The sequence below is a fragment of the Electrophorus electricus genome, chromosome 7 (assembly GCF_013358815.1).
Source record: "Electrophorus electricus isolate fEleEle1 chromosome 7, fEleEle1.pri, whole genome shotgun sequence".
NCBI lineage: Eukaryota > Metazoa > Chordata > Actinopteri > Gymnotiformes > Gymnotidae > Electrophorus > Electrophorus electricus.
The window spans coordinates 12,996,126-13,017,044 of record NC_049541.1 but is presented as its reverse complement, the minus strand read 5'-3'; the positions used below and the strand labels follow the sequence as shown (position 1 = coordinate 13,017,044).

Below are 20,919 nucleotides of genomic sequence, written 5' to 3'. Positions count from 1 at the left end.
ACACACACACACACACACACACACACACACACACACACACACGCACACAGGCATACATAAAAACAGAGTCGTAAAGCTACATTTCCAACATTCTAATAAAATTGCCATAACCTGGCTGGCTGAAGAGCCAAACACATTTGGAGCAAAATAAAACACACTGATGTGCCAGAACATCACTGTACAGTCCAAGCATCTGAAGACATCTGAAGGTGTTCTTCAACTTGCTAGCATGAAAAATGACAATAGCAGGTTCTCTTCCTCTCTGCTTCTATCACTCTCTCTCTCAGTTTCAAATTTTTTAAGTCAAAGTAGCTTTTTTGGCATGACTATGCCAGGTACAATTTTGCCAAATCAAATAAATTGAAACGGAACATGACATAAGTAACAAAATAGGAAAAAAGTACTAAATTAATATAAGCAAAAATTAAAAATTAAAAATTAGAATAGGTCTGTAATTTAGACTGAGTTTTGGTGTCCAGACAGGCTTCTTTGTTTTGATCATTTGGTTAAGTCTGTTTGGACGCTGTTCAGCAGTGCTGGATTGAGGCTACTCTATGTTAGGGCTCAGTAGGATAGCCAGTCTCAGTACCATCTTACAGAGGTTACCAGGTTTAGAGCTGTATTGAATTTGGATTACTGGAATTTAGATGCAGCCAAATGTGTAACCTTTTATGAATATGTAAAGTCAATAGAAATCATCCTAATTCTATCCTGCATTAATTAGTTGCATGAATTTTTCTTTGAACATGTAGTACATTTCTGCAGAATCCTGCATTCAGAGACTGTGGGATGCTTTTTAATGTCATCATGTGTAAGTGAATGGACCCCATACTTCACTTCTATACATTTATGGCATTTAGGTGATGCTTTTATCCAAAGTGACTTATAATTATGAATGAATACAATTTGAGCAATTTAGGGTTAAGGCTCTCTCTCTTAAACTGGCAACCTTTGGATTATTTATTAGTGAAGTACCTTAAGCCCTGAGCTACCACTGACCTTACAGCACAATGGGTGCAATAACACAATCAAAAAGTTTGCACCAAATTTTAATTGTAGAATTTTGCATAGAAAACTCTTTGTGCTTTTTCTTTTACTGTATTTGTTCCCAGTTCAAAGTTTCCAGAGGCGCTGATTTTCAGCCCATAGTAATCATAATGCAATGAATGCTGTAGTGTGATGTTTCCTAGAGGGAAAGGGTGCCTGTTTTCCTGAGACCCTGCTTCCTTCTGCTTCCTGTAATTTTCCTTCTGGAAAATTACAAATTTGATTTTGTTCCAATTAATTGTCAGGGCCCGGTTCTGATAGAACAGCTCCAGCAGGTCCAGTAGCAGCAGACTATCTGTGTAGAGCAGACAGTTCACCTCTGGGTTGTTTAGGGTGAGTCCAGGGGCTGCAGAATGTTCCAGTAACACCACTAACTCATTCCAATAAATGTTGAACAGCGTTGGACTCCAGCTGCAGCCCTGTCTGAACCCATGCCCCTGACTGAAGTATTCTGTTCCTTTGTTGCCAACTTGTATTCCACATTTTTATTCAAATAAATAGATTTGACGTCATATATTTTACCTCCTACACCACATTTTAGAATTTGATGTTCTCTCTCTCTTTCTCTCTCTCACTCGTTCTCTCTTTCTCGCTCTCACTCTCTTTCTCACTCTCTCTCACTCTCTATCTCACTCTCACACTCTTTGGTGTCGCAGCGTTACCCCAGCAACCAATCTACAAAAAAGAACAGTAGTTTTGCGTTTCTCTGATTCATCAGTCACCTCCACACACGACATCTTTCTCCTCTCCTCGTCTTCATGGTGACGTGTCGGGGCTCCTAGTCTGGAGCAGTAGGGCTCTCGATCAGAGACGGTGACACTGCCGTGCACTGGCGTGCATCTGCGCAGGTTCCTCTGTAGGACACCTTGCTGCCACAAACCCCCTCCTGTCACTCATCAGTTAGGCCTCCCCTACAACTCCACCCCACCTTCCATGGGCTTTTTCTCATTTTACACCACTCTTTTCCAAAGCCCGGTGCTCGTTACGTGAAGGCCGTGAAGAGGCATCGGTCACGTGCGCGGGGGAGGACAGTGAAGAACCGCTAGCCCTCAAACTGAATGACCGAAGGAGCTGTTTATGTTTCCATCGCGTCCTTTTGACCCCATGGCTCTTGGCAAGCTGTCGCGTTGGTTTTCCTGCACGACCAATTCATTTTAATCACTTCACCCAGCAAGTGGTGGGAGAAAGGGAGGGGGGTGGCGTGGGAGGAGCCGGCTGCTAATTGATTGACAAGTACTTTGCATATACAGTATGGGACAAAATGTCAGCCGAAGCCTCGGCGCTGACCTGCAAGTGGCTGCTGGCAAAACAAACTGATGAGGGTAATTTATCATGCGGCGTAGCCCCCCCGCTCCATCTTTGTTAGCATCGTCAGTCACCTGTCGCCGTGTGGCCAGCCCTGGCCTTGGCTGGGGGGTGCAGGCAGGTTACCCCGGATGGCTGTGACCATGGAGGAAATGTCAGTGCGGCGGGAGCTATCACCGCCCGTGTGATCAATGGGCGGTCGCCACCGCAGGTTCGACATATTAAAAAGTCAAACGGGCGACTGGCAGCTGGATCCGCTGACGTGGGTAATGAAGTGCGAGGTCCCGGAAATGGGCACAAATGGCCAGGACGCAGGCTGTGGGGAGACGCCCCAGCATGCTAACGGAGAATCGATCGTCAGAGCACGGTCTTCCAGGTTTGGTGGCCCTCGGTTCCGTGCCGGTATGTCCACACCGGTGCTGTTGCTGAGCCCAGTGTCATGTTACGTGTGCTAAAGTGCTTTCTCTGCATCCCTGGCTATTTGTCTTTCAGGGGATAGGCACGTTATTTTTTGACCAATTAGCAGCCAGAAAAGCCCACGGGCCGCAAAGTGGTCCCCTCTTGGTCGTTTTTCAGTTTGTTTGTTTGCTATTCTGGGCACGCTTCATTAGGCTGGGCAGGAATCTTGATGATGGGGGTCCTCCGAGAGGGTGAGCGCCAGTGGTGGCCCTTCAGTAAAGGCCCCTAACCAAAGGAGCAGAAAGTCAGCAATTAATTCCCCACTAATGATGTTTTTCAGCAGAATGATCTTAGCAGCAGTGTGGCAGAAGTAACTCTCTACATCCTCTCTCTCCACCAAGTGTCTGCGGCAGAACAAGACTAGGGAGTTTTAGGCACATTGGCTTAACATGCTTTATAGGATAAAATAAAGCAGATGGAACAACTTTGCACACTAATAACGTGGAATTAAAACCAAAGAGGATGAGTCATGTGGGCAGGCTATAGTGAATGCTCACCATAGCACTTTCTGTAGACACAGGGAGAATCACGGCTGTCAGTGTGGTTGGCTGTGTACATTTACTGCACACCCACGCTGTCTGTGAACCTGTGCTCTGTGTGTGTGTGTGAGAGAGAGAGAGAGAGAGAGAGAGAGAGAGAGAGAGAGAGAGAGAGAGAGAGAGAGAGATCTCCTTGCATCCAGCCTTTCAGTGGGTAAATAAATTAACTGCTGCTGGTATTTTGTTTCCTCTCATACTGTCTCCAGGGCCAAATCCCTCATCTTGGTTCCAGATTTGAAGCTCACAAACTCGTGGGCTTGAAGTGACAACTCTTACTATGACTTTATCTGGTTGGGTCTCACCTGGAGTTTATGGTGCTTGTGGATAAGGCTGGATTTTATATAGTCTGTTTATGTGTTGCTATATAGCGTTACTAAACCTTAGCTGATATGAGACTCCAACACAGACAAACAGTTGTATTGGCTGAATAGTTCTTTGCTCAAGATTCTATCGAGTTAATTTCCTAAAGCTGTGGTGGTTTCTGATGAGCTATACTAAGTTCATGATTACTAATAGATTAGTATTCTGCGAATTTCCATCCCAGATGCCATACTGAATCAAACCAACAAATCAAACCGACATGCGTAGAAAAAAAAACATGACCACAGTGACGTGGCCACTTTTCTCCTCTCCCTAATTAGTAAAAATGTGAAAGAGTCCAAGGTACATGATGCATGAAGAACTTTAGCTCCACGCCAAACCCCTGCTCACCTTCCGTGGTGTTTAATAAAGCAGTGTTGTGGCTGGCAACACCACCACCTCCACTGCTCCTGGCAATGGCCCCCACTTCTTATCTACCCTGAGCGAGTGATAAAATCTGTCCTGCTGTGAGCTGAGCCAGGCCCATTGTTTTGGCGGATTAGCGAGGATCAAACGTGGACAGCGGCGAACGCCCGCTCGAGCCCCGTGACCTCTACACAAATCATCACAAGATGGATGCACACCCTCGAGTGAAAGCCACAGATGTTTCGATGGATTAACAACTATTTGTGCCACAGTGTGGGCCAGCAAGATGAGATCTTGGCTTTTTCAGGAGGCGTGTGGGAATGTGTAGGTGTGTGTGTACATGGGTGTGTGTAGACAGCTATATTGTGTCTACAAAAGGGAGATTATCACAGAACACACACCATAAGGTCTCTCCAGCGGTGAGCGGTGAGCCACCCACCTGATACCCATGGATGACCTTAATGATGACATTAATATGAATCATTTGCCAGGCTCAGGAGAGCCACACGGCTTACATCCCAGGTGTCCGTACTTCCCAACCCCTCGGCTTCCGCTCTGCCTCGTTGTTTTTGTAATTAATTCCTTATGTAGGGATATCTCTCTCGTCGATAACGCGGCAGATTAGAGGGGATGGGAGGAGATTAGACGTGACTGCCGCTCAGCTCTCTGCCCCTGCCAGTCACCGGGGTGACTGGAAAACAGCCGCGACCTCGCTCAAAGGTTAGAGGGTCACGACGCATTCTGTGCTGGGGGACAGGGGAGGACACTTCAACTAAAGCTGGCGCGCTCATTGCTGACGTCTTCGTTTGTCTCATCGCTCGCATCTCTTGTGTCGCCGCAATATTCCTTGAAGTAATTGGAAGCACCCACCCATTCGGTGACGGTACCTTTCACCTGTTCCTCTGGAATACTGCTCCGTGTGTTTCACTTTCACAGATTACAACAAGGCAAGCAGAACAGAAGGTTACAGTTCATTTAAAAATGCTCTTTAATCTAAATGTTTTGTTTACGGTTACAAAATGTAAAACTGTCATGTAGATTAATCAGAATGTGAATTTTAATGTAAACTATAGATTCCCTGCCTGAAGAATCAAGGGGTGTGTGTGTGGGGGGGGGGGGGGGGGGGGGGGAATTGCAAAAAAAAAAGGAGAAAAAAAGAAAGTAGACTTGAGTAGTTCCTTCTTTGAAGGACAGATCTTGTTACAGGTCAGAGAGCAATTCTTAAGGTGTCATGGCGATGTGTGGTGTGAATTGCGTCTGCTGCCTGTCTGAGCAGTGGCTCCATAGCGAAGCATGCATCCTGCACTTCCCTGGTGGGAATTTACCTGTGGTGTGATAACCTGTTAGCATGATAATCACTCCAGTTTTCCTCCATTAACAACGTGCGAGGTGCCTTGGGAACGCTGGGAACACTTACTCCTCGACTGCTTCGGAACTCTGTAAAAAAGGCTGGGAAGGCTGCCCCCATAGAGGAGGCTTTGTTCCTGCCAGACCAGTGGTCTGTGTAACACAGGTGGGTGAGCCACTTTTATTTTGAAGCCCTCTTCTTCGCTGGAACGGGTCTTCCAGGGCCATCTCTCTGCACTGGCGGCGGCGGCAGCACGTGGTCGCCCGGGAACCGCCGTTCATCCCAAACGCGCGGCGCTGTGAGGGGCCCCTGGCCCACGGCCTGTCCCGAAGCCAAGATGAGGGTGAGCAGCGTCGACGCCCCTCCGCCTCTTCCGGCGGCAAACCGGGGGCGGAGGACTGGCTCTCGGGAAGCGCCGAGGCGCCCGGCTCTAGTTCCGCGGCCTCTCCGAGGAATCCCGGAAATAGAGGCCCTTAAGGTTGGCGGGAGGCGGGAGATGCCGAGGGACCTGCTCCGCTCCTCACTGCAGGACTCGCGCATGATTAATGACCGAGCCGAGTGCTCTTCCTGAAGGGCAGGTTACGTAAACCCCATTCCGGCTCCTCTGCGCTGATGATGGAGACCCCACTCTTCTCATTGCACCTTAATCAGAATAAACCCCCTACCACCACCTCCACCACCACCATCAAATGGAGTGCACAAATCAAAGGCAAGCCAGAAGACTTGAGGATGTAGCTCATGTGATTAATAGGTGCAACTGGAGTATATTAGCAGTGTAATGGCCCCTTAAGGATGAGGGACTGGAGTCTGACGTGCACGACCCTGCTGTACAGCACGATGAGAGACGCCTCCCGTGGTAAGCTGAACGAGCTCGTCAAGGCCTCAGCTAAATGAGCTCATCCAGGAGGGGCTGGCAGAGGCCTAATCGGACCCTCTCAGCTCCGGACAGGAGTGGGGAACACCGCTGAGAAACTGCACACAGGGACCCTCAGCTCACTCCGTTGACCACTGACGGTTTCCAGAAACCGGTTTCCCTCATTGGCTCACAAAATCTCTCCACATGCAGTAATTTCATTTGAATCACCAAATCTGGTTTTCCAATTTTCTTAACAATATCACAGTAATGAAAATGGACAGAAAAAAAAACTGCATGTGGTATCCAGGGGTGGCAGAAGTACACAAGTCTCTTACACAAGTAAAAGTATATATACTATACTAAAAATACTCTGGTTTAAAATTGAATTATATAAGTACATGTTCTTAGATGAAAATAAAACTTTTACATGAAGTAAAAGCATTTCTTGAAAGTGTTTCTAAATATTTTTAAGTGTGCGTTGGGTGTTAATTCACAGCATTCGACACTGTGAGTAAAAAATGGTTTATACTAGCACGCATGCATCATCCGCATCAAAATAACGGTTCAATTATTAAAATTATTTTACAGGCAATCACAACCATTGTATTAATGCATGTGGATGTAAAAATGTGCAGTTATCTCTAGCACGGTATGCCTCGATAGCTCACGGTTTAATAAATACATGAATAATAGTTTTCCAGTGCGATTTCTTCTTTCTTAGAAGAATATATTATAATTAAGCGAAATGTGTATAAAACTGTCAGCGGTCCTGTTTTTTTTTATGTGTGTGTTCATTTGTGTATCGTTGTGTAATCATTTGAGGTCAGCGGCCTCATTTCTGCCTATCGCATCAGTTGTGTGCTTACTGTCACTACGTACGAGTGAAGCAGATGTCATACTGAAAGACGAACGCACGCCTCCGCAGAGAAGCTCCGCAACGCTGCAGCGAATCGCTTCGAGAGAGGAAAAAAAATGCGCGCGGCTGGTACGGGGCCTTTATCAGACCATTTAAATGTATGGAACTGGCGCCCCTCCTGGCGCGAGCGCCACGTGGTGGAGTTGCGCCTTCATCTACCTCTCTCCCATAGGGACGGCAAGGCAACGGTCCCGCCACACTGCGAAAGCCACGCGGTTAGACTAATGAACAGACAGGATTTGATTAAAACGCACCGAACACCGCGTGGTCCCCGACGCGGTGCAAAGAGCCTCTCCCGTCGCGCGCACTTAATACGCGGCGGCGGTGCGAGCCCTCCGCCGCTCTCCAAGGTGAGTCCACAAATCACAATAATGCCGCTGCCCTCGCTGGGGGGCCGCTCCGCCTGGCCGCCCGATCGCGACACCGTTCGTTAAAAATTCATTAGGCAATGTTTGTGCCGCCTCCCGCCAGATGTCACCCCTGACACCTGAACGAAAAGCCAAAGTAAAGTTCTATATCGCCTGCGGGCTCAAAGAGACTCGTACAGATTGCACTGCATTACACACGCGGCGTCTCTGTAGTATCCTGGCGCACTGCCGCCGTAGCTACGGGAGAAAACAGGTAAGTTTTGCTGTAGAGACTTTGCGTAGACCCCAGCTGTTGAGTGTTTTCTACCTATTGAGATCAACTCTACGCTTGATTTTATCTCTACAGTGACTAGAAATTATGAGTCATATGTGTTGCAGGGAAAGAGGCAGCTTGTGATCAAAAGAGGTAGCTAGTAAATTCAGAACTCTCATTAAAGCGTTGTTTGCAAGCATTCCATCCCGTTTTGTGGTGGAATAATTGTTCATAAGAGGAAACAGACACAGTAATTTGGTATGACATTTCGGTGTATGAAATTAAGGTTCAACAATTGTGTGGCTTTTGAACGTCGTGTAATAGCGTGGTATTTAAATTACAGATCACACTCCGCTAGTAAGCAAAGCACCGCGTAGATCCGAAGTATAACTTAACCCGTGTAACAGTAGCTTACTGACAGCAGGTTTCTTCTGTTCATAATATTACCCTAGAGCCACAGTGCAGTACTAACCTCTAAGAGGACATTTAACCATAAATATTTCAGACTGTTATGGTTTCATAACAAGGCTAAAAGTTTAAGCTGACATATGAACAGCCCACAGGCCTGCAGAGTGCTCACATATGTATTGGATTTTTATTTGTAAATTGAGAATTGGCCTTAAAACACATTTGCCCAGTGGGGAGAAAAGGACCGGCTTCAGCTTGCTTACTGGCCCGCAGTCTCTCCGTCCTTCGCCCTCTCTTTCTCTCCATCTTTCTGTCTGTCTCTCTCTCACTCTTTGTCTCTTTCTGTCTTTCTGTCTCTATACTCCTTCCCACCCTCCTTTTCCCTCTTATGCTTATGCAAAAATCTTGCATAATTTGTTCAGAGCTCAGCGTTTAGCACCTTTAATCCTGTGCCGATGCTCTTAGCAGCAGATAATTGTATGAAACTGTGAAAGTGGGAATTTTTTTGGGGGGGTAGGGGGTATTGGAGGGTTCCTGATTATCACTGTTGGGGGATGGTGAGGAGAGAAGAAGAACAAGAAAGGAGGGAGTGAGAGAGGAGTGAAACGAGTGGGGAGAGGGGTAGGGGTGGGGGTGGGGGTGTCTCGATGGAGAGAACCGGTTGAGCAGTGAGCTGGGTCGGCACGCGCAGGGCGGGGAGGAGAACCACACGCAGACCCGATTCTGTCCACACGTATCGGGCCGAGCCGTAATGAGACCTGACAGGATGCAAATGAGCTTTTAGGGGAGCTGGCACAGGCCGGCCACTCCTCCCATTTCGAGCTGGAACGGGCTGGACTGGGCAGGACCAGGCACTGCTGGGCTTCCCGTTGATTCCAGCAGCCTAAACTCAGCACATCAGGGCTTGATTACAAGCATGAGTGAAGCCTCCTTTCTTCACCCCTTCTCTCGCTTTCTCTCTCTCGCTCGCTCTCTCTCAGGAGAGAGGGTGAGAAATTGAGAGAGAGAGAGAGAGAGAGAGAGAGAGAGTGAGTGCTAATGGTGACAGAGCGAGGGGGACACAGAGGTGCTGTTGGAAGGCAGCACAGACGTCATTCTGCAGATCCGTTCCACAGTGCCGAAGTCTCTGCCCTTGCACCTGACGCCACCTGTTGGCCGTGCTTTCGCTCAAGGACCGCGTCCATCATTCCACGTTTACGCCGGGCCCAACATGAAGGCTTGTGCCACCCATGGGATGTTCTTCCATGTCTAAAGGTCTTAGACTCCTCACGAAACAAAAATGGAACGTGGCATGGTTCAGCATACTGGATTGGATTGTGTGTGTCCAGTGGAATAAATGAATATTTTAACTTAGCTGTTGACACACGTCAAATTTGTAGGGTATTGTGAAAGCATACAGTTTATGGGTAACAAATGTCCACAATTCAATAAAATACCCCAAAAGATTTGTTGTTCCCGTTGGCTTCAGGTGTGACAGTTGTTCTGAGGTAAAGGCACAAGAACTTCTTACGTATGTCTCTCAGTAGCACTTACATTCTCCCATTGTAAATAGTACAGTACCATGTGCATCACCGCCCCCATACTGGGCCTGCGTAACGTGGCTCTGACTGCTCTCGGAGAGAACTGCGGTTTTGGAGTTCAGGCCTTTATGGTACCCAGCATGCTCTAGCTAAGGAGGAACGCCAGTTTAGATGATTGCAAAAACACATCCCTCTACCGGAACACTGTAAACCTTCTTAAACAAGTATCACATGTGTTTGCAATATGATCACTGGAGTGGTTGCTGCAGGTGTGATGATGATGCTGTATTTTATCTAAGCGTACGTTTTTTGTTCAAAAAGTGTGTGCGTGACATTCATGAAGCAGTGTTTTCAAAAGAATGTAGCTCGTAGTTAAGCGGTAGGGGAGGAGCCATGTTAAACAGTACAGTGCCAAAACTGCTTTCTCATCTCTCAGCTGCTCTTCTCCTAATATGTTACATTCATTTATTTATTCTTCTTCTGGCCTGACAGGCTCAAAGACAACGTTTGGATTTGCCCCATCTTAACCTTGAGAGATTATTGAACTCGCTGAGTGATGAAAAGGAGGTCCAAACAGTTTTATGGCTTGAAAATATTGGCAATAGTAGCCGCCCTCTGTTAGAAGCAGCTGGGAGAGCCGTATTACGTATTGATCCCTGTGCTCGCATCACAGTGGGCACACTTAATTAGATTTATCTTGTAAACAAAGACTTACAATATGAAATGTGAATTAGCAGGTAAATGTTATACATCAAAGTAAATGATACGTTGATTTGGAAGTGGCAGTATCGGGATTGTGGAAGATTTATGGGTGTTGTAAAAGTGCAGAATGGTTAGGAGGCTGTCCGTCTGAGGAAAACTGCTGGCTCTGTGGCACAAACGTAACAGTCGAGTCTCTTTGTCTCTTTATCTCTCACTGTTTTTTCTCTTGTGCTCCCTCTATGTCTCTGTCTCCATCTTTCTTTCCCACTTCATGTCTGATTTCCCGACTCGTTTCTCTCCCCCCACCCTGTCCCTCTCCCTCTCCCTCTCCCTCTCCCTCTCTCTCTCTCTCTCTCCCTCTCTCTCTCCCTCTCCCTCTCTCTCCCTCTCCCTCTCTCTCCCTCTCCCTCTCCCTCTCTCTCTCCCTCTCCCTCTCCCTCTCCCTCTCCCTCTCTCTCTCCCTCTCTCTCTCCCTCTCCCTCTCTCTCTCCCTCTCCCTCTCTCTCTCCCTCTCCCTCTCCCTCTCTCTCCCTCTCCCTCTCCCTCTCCCTCTCTCTCTCTCTCTCTCTCCCTCTCCCTCTCTCTCTCTCTCTCTCTCCCTCTCCCTCTCCCTCTCTCTCGCCCTCTCTCTCCCTCTCCCTCTCTCTCTCCCTCTCTCTCTCCCTCTCCCTCTCTCTCTCCCTCTCTCTCTCCCTCTCCCTCTCTCTCTCCCTCTCCCTCTCTCTCTCCCTCTCCCTCTCTCTCTCCCTCTCCCTCTCCCTCTCTCTCCCTCTCTCTCTCCCTCTCCCTCTCTCTCTCTCTCTCTCTCTCTCTCTCTCTCTCTCTCTCTCTCCCTCTCCCTCTCCCTCTCCCTCTCCCTCTCTCTCTCTCTCTCTCTCTCTCTCTCTCTCTCTCTCTCTCTCTCTCTCTCTCTCTCTCTCTCTCTCCCCCATCCCTCTCTGTAGGGCATCTCAAGAACAGCAAGCAGATCATTCAGTGCCACTGACCAGCACTGAATGAAATCACCTTCAGTGATCCATGGTGATCCAGTATGCTGTAAGCGGAAGAGTGACAATAAACACGCACGCACGCACGCACATTAACATATGACCTACTTTACCTCCCTGTGGTCTGCATATACAGATGTGGCTAGACCACCTTTTTTGGGGGACAGTGTCTTTGCCCCCAAACAGCTCTAAGCAAACCCCCACACTGTAGCACTGCTAATCAAATTAAACATAGAGGGATGACTCCTACTACAGCAGAAGCCGAGCGATAAGAGGCAGATTACTGGAATTCAATCAGCCTGTAATTAAATATTCCAACCCTCTCGACAATCAGGCATTCACAGGGCCTGCTCACGCTCCTCCCACGACTGTGTTCGCACCATTTCCAGAATGTTCCACGGCTGACATGGCTTCGTTCGTTTCCGGCCGGTGTTGGTGGGGAGACCGGGGGGGGGGTGTGTGTGTGCACATCAGTCAAGGTGGAGCGCGGACAGAGGGGTGAGGGGGAGGTTCCTGACGATGGCCCCTCACTCTGTCGCACGCAGGCCAGAGCTGTGGAGGCTAGAGCCGGTGTCACTGTTTGACTTTGTGCGGAGAAACGTTTTGTGAGTGTGTGTTGTTATGTGGGTGCTCTATGGCTGGAAGTGCTAATCTCTGTTTGCCAGTGATGTACGGTAGGATGGCAGCATATGCTTCAAGCCTGGTCTTGGGGACGATAGTGTGCACCTCGTCCCAGGGATACGCTGCCTGCGTCGTCATCCCAAACCCTTTGTGAGGGACCAGGGGAAGCAGTGACAAATTCTAACTGTGTCAGCCCAGATGTACTGCCAGTCTGTTTCTCATCTTCATCTGAAACACAGGTGTGGCTGTATTTACGCTGTGCTCTGCATGCATATTCATTGTGTGTGCATCTGGGTGTGTGTGTTTGTGTGTGTGTGTGTGGGGGGGGGGTGTACTGTACTGTTTTCTTATATTTTCTATTAATGAAAGCTTTTAGCAGTAGTAAGTATATATACATCTCCATATTCAATATTAATATAATCAAGTCCCAGCTTTTATTTAAAAAAAACTTTCAATTTGACCAAATGCTCTTGCGCTTGTATGCATGTGGTTGAAAGGATTTCTGTAAAGCTGTTTATTACCATCCATAAGGTTGAGTGTTCAGCATCTACAGACAGTATGGACTCAGTTGGTCATTGTATCCCTGATTTCCAGCCATGCATCTGAATTGGGCCACTACAGCACACATATGCACATCAATTATCTGTGTGTGTTTGTTTGTGTGTGTTTGTGTTTGTGTGTGTGTTTGTGTTTGTGTGTGTTTGTGTTTGTGTGTGTGTGTGTGTGTGTGTGTGTGTGTGTGTGTGTGTGTGTGTGTGTGTGTGTGTGTGTGTGTGTGTGTGTGAGAATGAGGGGTTGGGTGAACCCAGTGATTTCATGAACCAAATGAAGGCAACACTGTAAAAGTAATAAATTATTTTGAAATAAGAATAAAACAGAGGGCAGCAACCTCAAGGTGACCCTTGGATATTGAAATTCTGTTTTAGCAACTTCATACTTCTTTCACATATTTAATTTATTTTTAAAATATTTCAGAATAAAAAATTATTTTATGTAAATGACTCTAAGACTTTCATAACTCTCTCTGCATGTGTCAGCACTCTGATGGTGGCACTGTGCGAACAAACACAAGCACAAAAATAAATTAGATAAAATCCACAGAGAAACGACTCCGTTTAAATCCATAGAGAAATGACTCTTTTTTTCTACACCTTTACAATACAATAGCAAATAGCAATTTCCATGGCGCTGCATACTAAAGTGGAATATAAAGTTCCGTTCTCGGCAATCGATTGCTTCTCTTTTTTTTCCTCCCTTCTGCTCGCCCTCCGTGCTCTGTCCCTTCATCGTGCTTCTGTGTGCAACAGAAGAGGTGGCAGTCATGTTTTGGACTCGGGTCTAAAGTGGGAAGTGCTACTGAAGGTGAAGAAAGACCAGGAGAGACCAGCATGAAACACAGCCCTGCAGTCCATGCCCAACACTGCCGCTGCCGCCATGGTATTCATGTTAAATAAGGTTCTCTACAAAGATACAACATATAAAACTGTTAAATATATAACTGTAGGCCTCTCAAAATACAATTAATGACATTTTTTCCCCCTCTATTCCGGCAGTCGGAAATGAACGACTGTGTATTTTTTTCCAGTGTTTGCTTTTTGCCTGACGTAGGTCAGCGCTGTACTTTTTAACTGTAATCGACCATGCTTATTGCAAATTGTCCCAAAGGTTGCTACTGAAAAATGCAAATCCGATTTTCTTTATACACATACATAATGTATACAGTACCTATATTTCCAGTTTCAAAATACAGTGGTGGTTTAAGTCCGAGAAAAAATGTCTGCAAAGTATGAAAGGTATTCCTCAAATTTTGCACAAATCAGTTCTCCAGTGTCAGGGCTTACGTCAGTGGACATTGGTGTATAGTAATGAGACTAATTATCTGTTCTTCATTCAGCCTGTTCCCTCTGAACTGAATTTGTTAAGGTATTATTTGTTTATTCGTTTTTCACTCTTCCTCTTTGGTCTGTAACAAGTTGTTCAGAGTGCCAAAAAAGGCCTCCTAGCTGAAGGCCTATTCACAGATTGAGCAATCCCATCGGAGTCACAGTCAGGAAACTCAGGTCCGGTGTTTATGCATCGGCGTCCTCACAGAAGAGTGTAGACGTCCAGTTAGTCCTGACTGGCTGCACAAAGTTGAACCGCTGGCACACTGCAGTCTGTGAGGCTCTCTGGTGAGGTGCTGTGCGGACGCAAGTCCTCCGTGGCACTAGGGGGCGCTGCCCATTTACAAAGCAGAGATACAGACAGGCAGTCGGAGGCAGATGTGGAGCCGATGACAGACAGCGAGTTATCTACAGCAGGTGGGCGGGAGCGAAGAGATCGTCTGGCTTTCATAGAGTCCACACTGAGCCCTCCACACCTCTGGCACGGCTGCCGGTGTTAGGAGACCTGCGGACCAACACGGACACGGATTTAGTAAAACATCTGCCTCAGCACTCCTCACGTCCAAGAATATTTGAAAATGGAAAGTCATTCATTCTGCAGCTGTTTTGTACTCAAATCACTGATACATTAGGTTATAGGGGTCAAACAGAATCGATACCCTCTTCAACCGTCACTTAAAACGTGTTGCTGTGTGGAGCTGTCAAACAATATTTGGAGAGCCCTTGGACATCTGGGAAGCACATGGACCTCTGTCAGTGCGACAGAGGCACCAAACGCTTCCATGATGGCAAATGCCTTTAATTTATAACAATGGTTTTCTGGCAGCTGCACAGGGAGCACAGTGGCATCAAAGAGGCAGGTGCTGGATTAAACCGGGCACATCTTGGCGATAACGCAGCAGGGAAGCCTGGTCGAGCTGGCTAATGCGTCAAGGCTTGGCCCAAGGAGCGTCAGAACCACCCCTAAGGACACGAGGTGCAGGATGATGCCACGTCATTCCTAACACGCCAGCCAAGCCCTCAGGTAATTAAGCCTGGTGCCGAAATAAATAAATAAGCAAATAAACAAATAAATAAATCAGAGCGGTGTTGTGCTGTCAGCCCACAGCCTTGAAGCAGGCCCAGGGGTGAGAGTCCTGCCACCCACTTGCGATTTATGCCGAGTGATCGCAGTATGAATCTGCCGAAGCATCGATACAGTGGGGAGGAGGGTGGAAAGTGAAATAAAAATGGTGTGTAGGAAGATGTTTGTTTTGTCTTTTTTTTTTTTTTTTTACTGAGGCCTCTGTGGAGTTGGAAATCAGCCAGTAGCCAGTGGCAGTGGAGTATGATCAAAACCCCACTCCTTGGTGAGCACTTGTAAATGCCCAGTACTCTGTATCTGGTAACACAGCGCCACTGTTACTGTATAACTATGCCATTAATTAGAGCGTAGTAACAATGTGTAACGGCACAATTGGAAATTGTTTATCAAAATTGTGTATGGGAAGACTATATATGTTCACTTTTTCAGTGTTTTAATGTAGTAAGAGATGCTGCATGTACATGTTGAATATCGGTGTAAGGCTCAGTGTGAGAAACTGCAGTCCCTTTCGAGCACTCATATTTCTAATGCTTTAACCAGCAAGGCACCCAGACAGGAAGCCAAGGAGTTTCCGGAAAGCGCACCGTCTCGACAAGACGCAAATTCGGTTTATTCAAAATGCCACAAACAGCCCCACCAGAGAGGCCTTTCGAAAGAGCCGTGATCGATAGCCATTGATTGTTTCCGTCCGGCTTCTCTCCTGAGCACAGAAGGCAGCTAGAAGAGAGGAGCGAAAGGCGGCTGATTTTCCCAATTTTTCTGCAACACCCATGTGAGAAGCGTCGACTGGTGGGTGAAGCAGCCTTGGGGCGGGTGTGGCGTGCGAGAACGCACACACACACACTCTCACAAGTGAAGCCAAAAAGAGAGACTGTTATTCACGGCACATATGGAGGTTTTCACCTGGGTGTTCCACGTGGTAAACAAGCACAGTGGAGCATATGGCCTCGAGCTGACATTTTGCCTGACTGAACTTGCCTGACTGCGGATCCCAAAATGTCACCGAGCGCCAGACTGTCTAACTGCTCGCTTCTGTGGGAATCGAGTTGTTTTTCCACTTCTTCTTTTTTTTTTAATGGATTTTCTCCTCATCTCAGCTTTCACAGTTTTGGGACTGTAGGAGTGCATGTAGTGATTGGAAAGTGGGAAGTGTCGCATGGTTAAGGACCGGACACCGTCAGGAATGATGCTGCACAGATGCGCCGCTTCCCAGTTTCCCAGCCCAAGCTCGTCATGTTGCATCCCTGCTAGCCACCGCAGGCCTTCCCACATCACGTCTCCGTAAGGAAAAGAAAAAGACTGGGAGTGTGTATTAGAAGGCCTTCTTTATTTATTTAAATAAATGACTAGCACAGGACATTTATCCTGTACCTAATGTCTGAATTTTGAGGTGCTGCTTACATGGATGTTTGTTTTGTTTTGTTTTGTTTTTTTGATGTCAGTGATGTACCAGCTCGTGTCCTGCTGGCATGCGACAGAAAGAAGCGCAGAAATAACACAGAATGCCGTTTGACTGTCGAGGCGAGAGTTCCGGGGAAAACAGTGATGCCAAGAATTTCCCTAACAATAGAAACGTAGGACGGGCAACTTTATTTCCAGCACTTGTGCTACCAGGCCGGTTAACGGATGCATGAGACAGTTATGTCTGCGTCAGGAATTTTCATCGCTGCCTTGCTTTTGGCTGTAGATGCGGAAATTATCGCCACGGTGACGCCGCAATCTGTATGCGCACGCAAGGGCTCACAAGATCATATGAAGACCCAGCACTTTTAGTGGTAGCTAAATCAGTCGGCCTCTCCTTTCGTCTGGATCTTTTTCTGTTTTCTTTTGTCCTTACATCCTGAAGTATAGCCTACACCTGGGGCTCCCACGCTGAGGATAAATAGGACATCTATCTTCACACTCTACATTACGGTATAACCTCACATTCTAAAATGCAGCAGATTTTTCTGACCACGTTTGTTTTAATTAGAGCTTTAAGTCTGGGAATGCCCGTGTGTTTCTGTGTTAATAACATCGCCAGCTGTTGTTGCTGTTGTCGTTTTCGTTGTCATTGTGGCTGTTGTTGTTTGTCGTTATGTGTAACTCTGGACCGGTGGCTACATTTGGATGTGTCAGGTTCACCAGTGCGCGTCACCTTGCTTTCGAGAGGATGTGGGACTGGAGCATCATACCACTGCAACTGGGCATGGGTAGTGGCTGGGTTCATTTTGGGGTCGGCAGGTTTAAGGTCAGTGCTGTTCTACAGGAGCTCTTCCAGCCTGATCGAGTCAGTTATGCACAAAGTCAGGCCATTCTGAGCAAAGCCTGTAAAAACCACAGGTGCCACGTGCAAATGTGGTAGAAATTAGTATGAATGTACATTTCATACTAATATTACATTAGCTCCAAAACATGCATGATACTTCATGTGAAATAAAGTCATATAAAGTAGGACAGGAATGTTTCAATGTGTGTGCAATGGTATATAATTAAGAAATAATTATATATAAATAAATATATATAATAAATGTATAGTAAAAAGTACAAAAATGCTTCAGAATAATGCTTCAAACATGTACACTCATTACTGTATGTGTATGTATTTTTTTTAAACATGAGAAGTGAAGAAATACATCTCGCCAGTGTCTCCTGACGTGCCTTTTTCTTTCTCCGTCTTTCTGAAGGAGTCTTCCTGTTTGGCAGCACTGAATGAATGGGAGGCTGGCTGAGCCTTTGACTGGCTTTGTGGAGCCTAAGTTGCCAGATTGGTAAATAACAAGCATGCGCTACACGCGGGAGTGAAACGACAGCAATGCACTAACACAAACTTTTGCAAACCAATTACAGCCATTCAACCAGCCGAATACACTTTTTGTTTGATTTTGTTTGTGTTTGGTTGATCTCTTTTGGCTGTTTTAAATCTTTATCAAGGCTACAGTGCCTTGATGATGATGGTGTTTTGAGTTTATTTAGCACAACCGCACAATGGCCTAAATATACGCTGTCGTGAGTGCGTGCAGTTGCCTGCTGGGTTGGGGTTTTTTCTTTCCCAGAGTGCACTGGGATGGAGGCTGTGGCCAGTACTGCTGACTTGGCTCCTCCGCACGGGAGCTGGCAACCAGCGCTAATGGCCAGCCGCGCTCACGGACGCTTTGACGGAAAAACAGCTGCCACTGCGACTCCGCTCCGGCCCGGGCTCGAGCCGTGTCCTGTGGTGCTGAGCGGGCCCAGTGGGATCAATTACACCGGCCCGGGCTCCAGCGCCAGCACCACTCCCCACCCCACTGCCGGAGTCCCACCACACATGGGCCCCCCCCACCCACCTGCACCCTACTGCACCCACCTGCACCCAGTCTGCACCTCTGCCTGACGGCCTCGTGGAGGGGCCACCGTGTGCCGACGTCGGGTGCCCGTGATCTGCTGCCCGTGGGGGTAGAGAGAAAGAACTACGGCTACACAAACAGCCTCAGCTCCCACCAGCAGCCTGCACACGCAACACCACTGATCACTGCAATCATCGGCGCACTCTCAGCGGATGCCGCGGACGTGAGGCTTCTTTTCCGTGATTAAACATGCCCAATCATCGGTGAGCTGAACAGCTGATTAAGGGCACCCTTGCTCTGATGGTTTAATCAGAGCATTAAGGGGGAAAGGAGAGTGTAGCCTTACAAAAGAATGTTCCTGATGAGTTCAATTATTATGATCCGAGGCTTTCTCCTAAAGCACGTCCGGAACGTCCCCATGCCTGTTACAGCGCAATATACTGTTAGTTTTGTTATTTCTTCATTTTCTGTTTATTTCAACAAAGGTGCATGTTGCTTAACACTGTTGTTGCCAGGCCTCAGTGATACGATGGGAAGGGATATTTGTAGCATGAAGTGTGCTAGTGATTTAAACCATGACAGAACTAAGGGCGCACCCCCACCCATGTGAAATCTCTCAGCACCGTCGTTTGCTGGCAGGCTGTCCGGCCTGATGAAATGTCTCTTTCCAGAGCTAATGCTGTGGAGGAGCCGAGCGGGTCGCCGATGTCTCCTCTCAGTCAGGAGGGGCTCAGGAGGGAGTCAGCACTAGCTGCTGATGTGCTCTGATTTTGAAATGACTCAAATAAGTTAAATGGACTTCATTCTAATAGGGGGTAATCTCTCCTCCCTCTCTCCTCCTCTCTCACTCCTTTCTTCCTCCCTCTCTCCTCCTCCCTCTCCCCTCCCCCCTCCCTCTCTCCTCCTCCCTCACTCCTCTCCTCCTCACTCACTCCTCTCCTCCTCACTCCTCTCCTCTTCGCTCACTCCTGTCCTTCTCCCTCCCCCTCTCCTCCTCCCTCTCTCCTCCTCCCTCTCTCCTCTCCCCTCCTCCTCCCTCTCTCCTCTCCCCTCCTCCTCCCTCTCTCCTCCTCCCTCCCTCCTCTCCTCCTCCCTCCCACTCTCCTCCTCCCTCTCTCTGCCTCCCTCACTCCTCTACTCCTCCCTCCCCCCTCCTCCTCCCTCTCTCCTCCTCCCTCACTCCTCTCCTCCCTCTCTCCTCCTCCCTCACTCCCCCCCCCACCTCAAACCCCCCCCCCCCTCCTCCCTATTCCTCTCTCAGTTTGAAGTAGCTTTATTGGCATGACTGTATCAGATAAAGTTTTGCCAAAGCATGCAGGGTTTGGAGCTGAACATGTTCTCTGTTAATAAAATGTTTTTCTGTTAATAATGACGATAATCGTGGTAATAGTCATAAATAATAATAAAATTGAAAATGAACTAGATCAAACAAAATCAGTAATGATAACATTAAATCAGTCAACAGGATATAGATTATTGTTTACAGTGAAAGGTGCGCTAAGTGTAGAATGCGTTACTCAAATGTCTCAGGCGGTGACATGTTGCCACATATTCTTTTGATTTTTTTACAGTGGGTTTTTGTTTTTTGTTTTTTTTGGTGGGACAATTTCATAATTTCGAAGTCTCTCTCTCACTCACTCTTTTCTACCTCTCTCTTTAGTATTCTTCAACCTTTTTTCTCTCACTCTTCCTCCAGCCCATTCGAATGGTTCCACATGTTGAGCTGATCACACTAAGATTTGATCACATACATTTCTTCATTGCTGTCTTTTCCCAACGTTTGGGCCAGAACCGGCTTGCCCCACTGGCTAACGTGCTAGCGCGGCTGGGGTGGCTGCAGTCTCGTAGGAATCACTCTCTTCTCTGAGGGAAAGTGACAAAAGGCTTCAAATGAATCGCAAATAAGCTGGTCGTAATGAGTGCTTATTTAAACGGAGGATCAAGGGACACCTGGGTTTTATTACTGGGAAGTAATTCTCCGGAAAGTGAATTCCCCTTTTCTCTCTATTTCTCGCCGTACAGTAGGAATGAGGTCTAACTTCATACACTGAAAATTGCCTGTCACTTGTAGTTTGTTCAACATTCCATCAAACGAATTTTCACCTTATATGTTAACATGTTCAGCTAAATATCACACAAATAACTTTTGTAACTTCAGGAGCTTGTCATAAGGGACACGTAAGCAAGATGAATGCCTCCAGGTTATACAAGGGCCTGCATTCATGCAAGTTGTGAATTAACATATTTGACATCCCAAAAATGCCCATCATTGTATTTTTCTAGAATTAATTTAAAATGAAAAGATTTAAAAAAAAACAAACAAAAAAAACCATGTTAAATAAAGTCTCATCAAAGCAGGGCACCTCTGAGTAAAATGGGAGCAGGTGATGAGGATAGTGATTTTGGCCTGACAGGCGTTTTAACAGACGATGTTTCCCAGGATGGTCACTATCAACATCTCATCATAAAGTGAGTGGGTGATGGCTTAGCATATCAGACAGTTGGAAATGAGCATCTACTGCTGAAGCCACTGTGGTAGTTTAGTTTGGCTGAGCTGTGGTCCTGGCCTGGAAATCAGTAAATATGTATTATA

General features: G+C 47.1%; 1 protein-coding gene across 1 annotated transcript in view; it reads right to left on the bottom strand.

The window, feature by feature from the left end:
* Positions 1–14,353: 14,353 nt before the first annotated feature.
* tafa5 (TAFA chemokine like family member 5) overlaps positions 14,354–20,919 on the bottom strand; it is a 74,009-nt gene continuing 67,443 nt past the window's right edge. Inside the window, exon 4 of the mRNA XM_027003831.2 lies at positions 14,354–14,442. Coding sequence (XP_026859632.1) covers positions 14,434–14,442 — 9 coding nt within the window. The 3' untranslated portion in view covers positions 14,354–14,433. The remainder of the gene's footprint in view (positions 14,443–20,919) is intronic.